Below are 7069 nucleotides of genomic sequence, written 5' to 3'. Positions count from 1 at the left end.
GTAACCCCGGGCAAGAGCAGGGCCCACACGTGTCTCGCTTCGCCTCATCCCTTTTCCTCTGGCCAGCTTTTAACCCGTGTCTTACAAATTAATGGCCTCCAGACTGTGAGCCCAAGGAAGCAATTTTTCTAACTCTGTAACATAGGGAGGGGACTGATAAGAGTCCAAAATTCTTTCGGAACTGTTTTCCCACAACGATGATGGCCACCTAGGGATCCCTTGCCCACACATAACATGGCCCCTGCACGGATCAAACACGAGGATAGCTTTCTTAGCACCCAAGATGGGGAACTTTGAGCTTCCTGCCCCTAGACAAGATGGCCGCCCTAACGGGATCCACGCTTCCCGCTCTCTGAGCCGCCACGTACCCACTCTCAAGATGGCTACCGTTAACCCACAAAACCACACTCAAGATGGCCGTTCAGTGGCTCATGGTCGGTCACGTGGGTGGTTTTTTTTTCATTCCTACAGGCTGTTTCCACTTTGGGAGTTGACAGGCAGGCATCTGGTCTAATCATTCTCTCGGTTTTCTTTTGGTCCCACCCTCCTGGAGACATATGGACGAATTGGTAACCCTGGCGGGGGACTGCAAGCCTCGCCCCGCCCCCTCCCCTCAGTGGGAGCCAATGGGCAGGGCGCGCGGGGGACGTGGTCGGGGCGTCTCCGCCATTTTGTGAGTCTATAACACGGAGCCGTTGAGTCGGTTCCTGCTATTCCGGCGCCTCCACTCCGTTCCCTTCGGGTCTCCTCGTGTGCCATGGACGGGTAAGCCCTATTTTCTGCCCCCAGAATACTCCTGTCTACTGCTGCCGCGGTCTTGGCTTTCGTCGGGCGCTCCGTTCCCTCAGCCGCCCGACCCGCAGGCAGCGCCGCGGGGGCCTCCTCTGCTAACTCCTCATGGCCGCTCCTAGTCACGCTTCTGAGGCGGGCCGGGTGCCGCCAGAGGTTGGGACCGGTGCTGTGACCCTGGGGAGGTGGGCATGTGTATGAGAGGGGCGCGGGACGCCTCGCGCTTTTCGGGGTTGGGGGACAAACGGTTCCCCTCCCCCTTCGGGAGCACGAGCGCGCGTGCGTGGTGTGGCGGCCGGCGCGAGCCCGGGCTTCACTGCGGGTGTCTTGTTTTCCCTCTCCTGGAGTCTCATTTTCATAGATTTTTTAAAAAAGAAGTTCTTGATACCCCCCCCCCCCCTTGCGCGCGCATCCCTCTCCCTCTCTTCCGGCTGCGGGCTCTTGGCGCCCCTTTTCGCGGCCCCACGCGGTGGCTGCCTCCTCGTGTCTCACCGTGGCCTTTCCCGCCCTCCTCCCGCGCTCTGGGCCCCTCCCGCCTTCCCGCCCCTGGACTCTGGCCTTCCCCGCCCCCACCCGCCCGGCGTGGGCCTTTCCGGGGTGGAGGCCTCGGCTCCCCCGGGCCCGGCCGGGTGGGGCTGGGGGCGACCTACCCCGCCCGGAAGGAGTCGGCCCCGGACCGGGGCGGGGCGAGCAAGTTGCTAGCTTAAACTGGGCCTCAGGGCCTTGACTTGGACCACCCGCTCCTGGAGCCCCAGGGTGGGGCTACCGACGTTCCCCTTTACAGTCCCCATTTTCCCCAGGAGGAAACTGAGGCAGGGAGGAGGAAGTTCCTCCACTTTGACCCGGGGGAGGCCGAGGAGACCCCGCGACCTTTGTGCTTGGGTACCTTCTCAGCTCTTCCTCCCTCAAGGGGAGGCCCAGGCTCTGCGTACCCAGCTCGTTCCCTTCCATCCGAATAATCACATTTTTGAAATTTAGCAAAATTCCAAATGAATTCGAGGGGTGACTTGTTGGAATGTCTCCATTCGTGCAGCTTTGCGGCTTAATCTTTCGTGAGCCACGTTTTACAACCAAAATAGTAGCTTATTCACATTTATCTCATTCTTGGTAAGAAGAGTTATTTTTACAGATTTGCAAAGAGATTCGAGACAATTTTGCCACTAAGGAAATGTTGGGCTCGCAAGCTGTTTTTCCACAGCTGTAAATGGAAGGCTTGGGCTAGAATGTCCCAAGTTCCTTAGCCCAGAAAACTTCCTCACTCTCTCTTCTCTGCAACTTGTTCAGAGTAAAAGCAAGTAATCTGGTATCGCCGAGAAAGCCCTTGGCTAGACATTGGATTGAATTTCATGAACTGGTTCTCCGCGGCTTTTCCTGAAGGAGGAAATCCGAAGCCCGGAGAGTTGAGTGACTTCCCTAAGGTCACTCAGGTCGAGGCTATCCAGAGGCAAAACTAGACTGCTTCCTTAAGACATCGAAGGGCTCTTTCTATACTCTTTAAAAAAATATATTTAAATATCTTTTGCCCCTTCTAAATTTTTTGGGGGGGAGTGGGGGTGGGGAGAGGGAAAGGAAACCAGCTTCAGCTTCATAGAAGTAACTATGAACTCAACTTTACAAGGTCTTTAAGAGGTTGATTGTCATGTCATATCTTTTGGAAGGAAAATATTACTCTGAGCTGGAACTGTACTAGATAAAAGAATTCCCGTGTTTATGTAGCCAGTGTAGTATTTCCAGAGACTTGAATAAACCTAACATAAACAAGTGATAATAATGCAATCTCTTGTGTTGTGGGAGACAGTGATATTTTAAATACATTTCTTAAATCAACCAGATTTAGTGTTTTCCCCAACGTTAAAATCTGATGGAAAAAATAAAAAATGTTGCATTCTTTAAAAAAAAACTTTTGAAACTTTTTTTGTTAGTTAAAAAGACTGATCACAAAAGAAATTTTGGGTGGATAATCATTATCTGTTCATCTAAAGTGTTTTTGGCTCTTCTGCTATTATACAGGATAGCTTGTGTGGGTCTGGAGCTCAGCCAGTTTGAGTTGCTTAAAAGTTTTTGTTACACTTTAGCCAGACTAAGTCTGGCAAGTAACATCAATTAACTGCTACTCTGAAATTTAACTTAAAAGAATCCTTTATGAAATATTTGGAAGAAAAAGATATGTATAATTTGCTTTTTTTGGTCTTGTATACTTGCTATGATTGTGAATCCTTGGGTGACGCCACATAACCCTCACTCTTATGGATCCATATTGGATATCTAACTTTGAAAACTTTATTTTTGATCTATTTAAAACTTTTTCCTCACTTAGTTTTGAACGTCATTTTAACAGTTACTGTTACTTTGGGTATGCATAAAAGTGCTTTGTTTTTGGGAAATGTGTTAAGTAAGCTGCCCTTTGAGAATATTCTGTGGGGTTAGCATAAAAAATTTCCTGGAGTAAAAATGGAAAAGTGGATATTTTGGAGGGTCCTTTTTTTTATGCCTAAATGTTACAGGAAAATTAATGTGACTTAATTTTTGATAATATACGGAAGCATCATCTTTGTTTATGTTTTGACATATACTGTATTCTGTGGTTTGTTAACAGGAATCCAAAGACAGCAGTTGGGGTGGGGGATAAGTTTGAAATTTCTTCCTGTTGAAACAATTGGAATATTTTCTATAAAAGCTACTTTATATAAAACATTTCCTGTGTCTGAGGCCCTCCTGAGGAACAGGAAGCTGAAAAAAATGGCACTGATAACTTCCAGTGCTCAGGAAATTTGATGCTTCTCATACTTTGGTTTTTCTAGGGCTACTTCCCCACTAATAGTTCTTTTGAAAAGAAAATGAACTCTTTATGGCAGGACCTTCCTTAACCTTTTTATTATAGCAGAAAGTGCTAAGTGTGCTTAGTTTAATGTTAGAAAAACAGAAATACAATTTTTTGGGGCGTATTTTGTTATCAGGGGGGCCCTGTTCGCAATTTTTTCAGATGAATGGATCCAATAAGGTTTAATATGAAGACAAATCTTACTAAACTTTTAATGTTGGAGAAAAAACTTAAGCTTAGTCACTTTTTTATATTAACATTTTGTGTATGTGCCGGTCACTTCCTAACAGAAATAACAGATGCGTGTTGCTATCTCCCTTCTCACATTCTCTATATAATTTCTGCTGTTGAAGGGAAGTGATCAAGTGGCCAACATATACTCCATGGAGGTAGTGCTAAGGGCATCTGGTTGAAATCCTTAGTTCCAACCAACTTTGACTTTTTGGCAAATTATTTAGCTTTTATGCCTCAGTTTCCTCTTCTATTAAAAAAATGTAATGACCTTTACAAAGTTTGTGAAGAGAAGTCTTGGTGATATGTTAGATAGCATTCTGGGTGCATTAAGTCAATTTTAATTTGGATAAAGACCTATATATATACCTACTACTTTTAGATCAAATGGTGGTTGGTTGAACTATGACCTTTGCCTGCCCTTTCTTTCAACCAAGTTCTGGTGGTTATACTTCTTTACTGTGCTTGGGTACTTATCTTACTTTGACCCTTACAAAAAAGAAAGGTGCAAGTCTGTATTAGGTGGGGTGTTCGGATTTCCTTTAGTTTTTGATTCTTGGGTTTCCCCTTCCTAACAATCTATGATACATTTTATGCTCTTGTATAAGTTCTTCTTTGCTCCTTGTGGAGACAACTGTTTACTTTGACTAGCTTTTTTTTCCTTACTGCTGTGACTATGCTGATGATTGTGGCAAACCTATCTAACCTTTTTATCCTTTTCTTTCTTTTTTTCCTACAGCATTGTCCCAGATATAACAGTTGGTACAAAGGTAGGCACTTTTCTCACTTTTCTCTCTGTTACACTTGCTGAGCATCTGATCTAGTTTAGTATTAGCCTTCAATTGAAAAGATTGAGAACTCTTATCTACTTCTCCATTGTTTAGATAGATCTCTTGTTTTATTTTTTAGTCCTAAAGTAGTGTTCCTGCTCTTCAGCAATTTGAATCTGGGAAATTAGGAATTTAAGCCAGAATCTTTTAATTTCAAAAACGAGCACTCACCTGAGCACAGAATAAGTACTACATATTGGAATGTTATTTTGTTGGGCTGAATTAGATGTCCTACAATTTAATGGCTGTATGTTGTATTATCTTTACTCCTTTGAAATTCTTAACTTTTTCCTTTTAAGTGTAAATGCTGCAACTTTTATCCTTCAGTCTCTGGAGAAGATTTCCTCATTCAGAGTGCTGACAGGAAACTCCTTTATCTGTAAGCACTATATAAATGCTTAACATTTTTCTTAACCATAAAGGTTAAGAAACCTTTCAGTCTCTTTAAAAATGAGTAACTCCTTAGCCTATTACACTTATATTTCATTCTTGATTTTTGCCTGAAAAATGTTGCCATTAGTAGTAGAGGCAATAGTGAAAAAGTTTACTTATTAATAAAAGGTCCTTGGGTTCTTGCCACTTAGTGGGTTTTAAAAGCCACTTCTGGGCTTTTATTTTCTCCTGGATTAGTTAGAATAGCTTGGTATACTAGATTGCCCTAAAGCTCTCAAGTTTTAGGTGTGATTTGTTTTGTGTTATATTGTGGAGAATTTTCAAGTTGGTGTCAGAAGAAAATTTTAATGTGGGGGAGAAACTGTCATATTTTCAAAACTGACTCCAGCATTTTAATAAGTTCCTCAACAGGAATTTTATAAATTGTTAAGAGGTGCTAGTTCTGAACTAAATAACAATTTTTCACTTAAATAACAAGGAGAATTATTTACCAGTTTCTTACTCCACAGTTCCATGTTGAGGAATGAATGTTAAGGAAGGCGAATTCTTTTACAGGTTGGCAATCTGTTCAAGTAATCCTGTTTGAGCTAGCAAAAGAAAGGACTCTTGCCCCTTCCCAACTCTTCCATGTAATTGAGTAAAAGAAGCTAAAAACAAGGGAGCTCTATTGTGATGATTTTACTGGAATGAAGGACAATCAGTTATTCATTGTTGTCCAGTGCCAAATGTAATTAAAGCCCACCCCCAAACAGAATTGAGGTGTAATTTTCTGCTTGTTTCGTTCCTGGGATTTCAGAATATATGTTCCTGGGATACAGAATATATTTTAAAGGTGTTCTTTTAAAATCACATGAAAGAAAAGCTTAATGTCATAAATTTTGTCCAATCAAATTTAGAAATGTCTTCAGAAATTCATCTAGCCTTATAATAGGCTATAAGTTTGGCCACTCTTAGAACTTTAATCATAAGGGAATTTACCAGTTGCTGAGCTGTTTGATCCATTTGTGATTTATCTACTTTCACTATGCTGAAGCAGCTTATTTTAGGCTTTAGGCCTTTAGTTGAAAGGATGTCTTGAGTTCTAAAGAAGTTTATTAAGAAAGCATTCTACAGATACCCAGCCCCATGTTTCTGTTGTTCCTGTATGTGTATATATTGATAATGCAATCAATAGTCAATTTACACTTAGTGCTTATTTGAAAATGCAAAATTCCCTTCGAGTGTGGGAGAAATAAATTATATTCACTGAAATCTTTAAGTGGGGTGCTGTAATAGTTTTTAAAAGGCTGCTGTTTGGACTGGGATTAAGCTACTGCTTTGTCCTTAATTAAACTCTAGGTGGTTATAGTGACCTGGCCTCTAGTGTTTTTTGTAAAGGAACAAGTCTCAATTATTCTAACTAGCAGAACAACACTTGGCAAGACATAAATTGAGCTCATTTGTTAAATGTAATACTTTGGAGAGAAGCGTTGTCTTACTGATTTGAGGGAGTAAAAAACTTCTATGAAAAGAAATTAAGTGAGTTAGCACTATTTTCCTGAAATTTGGCCAGATAAATGCTAGCCATGGTAACAGATACTTTGGATCACAAAAAAGGTACATGATTAAAAAAAAGCCAAGGTAAAAATTCTCTGGAAGGTTGCACTTGGTCTGAGATTGAGAAATTTGCATTTAGATGGACAGGCCTAGAATATTATTTTAGAAAGGGGTTTAGCAATTAATCAGATTTGAATATTTATGGGTGGCCCTGAAAGGCCTAACACAAATTGTAGACATTTGGTAGAGTGAAAAGAAAAATGAGTGTTTGGACAACAGACACCTGGATTCTATTCTAGTGCATTGATGAGTACAATGGATACAGTAGGTGAGTAACTTTCTGTGATAACCTTTGAAAGTGGTGTTGATATTATTATAGCATTATGATATCTATACCTCTGCTTATAGGGGGTTCTTTTTGACTTATATATTTATAATTAATGTGAAGATTAATGTGATTTCCTCAATT

General features: G+C 41.7%; 1 protein-coding gene across 4 annotated transcripts in view; it reads left to right on the top strand.

The window, feature by feature from the left end:
• The first annotated feature begins 645 nt into the window (after window positions 1-645).
• The window catches only part of PTBP1 (polypyrimidine tract binding protein 1), a 30220-nt gene continuing 23796 nt past the window's right edge, over window positions 646-7069 (top strand). For 2 of the 4 annotated variants that reach the window (XM_074301871.1, XM_074301862.1), the window contains exons 1-2: window positions 646-765; window positions 4581-4611. In XM_074301871.1, coding sequence (XP_074157972.1) covers window positions 758-765; window positions 4581-4611 — 39 coding nt within the window. In that variant the 5' untranslated portion in view covers window positions 646-757. The remainder of the gene's footprint in view (window positions 766-4580; window positions 4612-7069) is intronic. The other 2 variants (XM_074301881.1, XM_074301891.1) reach the window with 2 other exon arrangements.

This window comes from Sminthopsis crassicaudata, chromosome 1 (genome assembly GCF_048593235.1).
Source record: "Sminthopsis crassicaudata isolate SCR6 chromosome 1, ASM4859323v1, whole genome shotgun sequence".
In the NCBI taxonomy this organism is placed as follows: Eukaryota; Metazoa; Chordata; class Mammalia; order Dasyuromorphia; family Dasyuridae; genus Sminthopsis; species Sminthopsis crassicaudata.
This window is presented reverse-complemented; position numbering and strand designations above follow the sequence as displayed.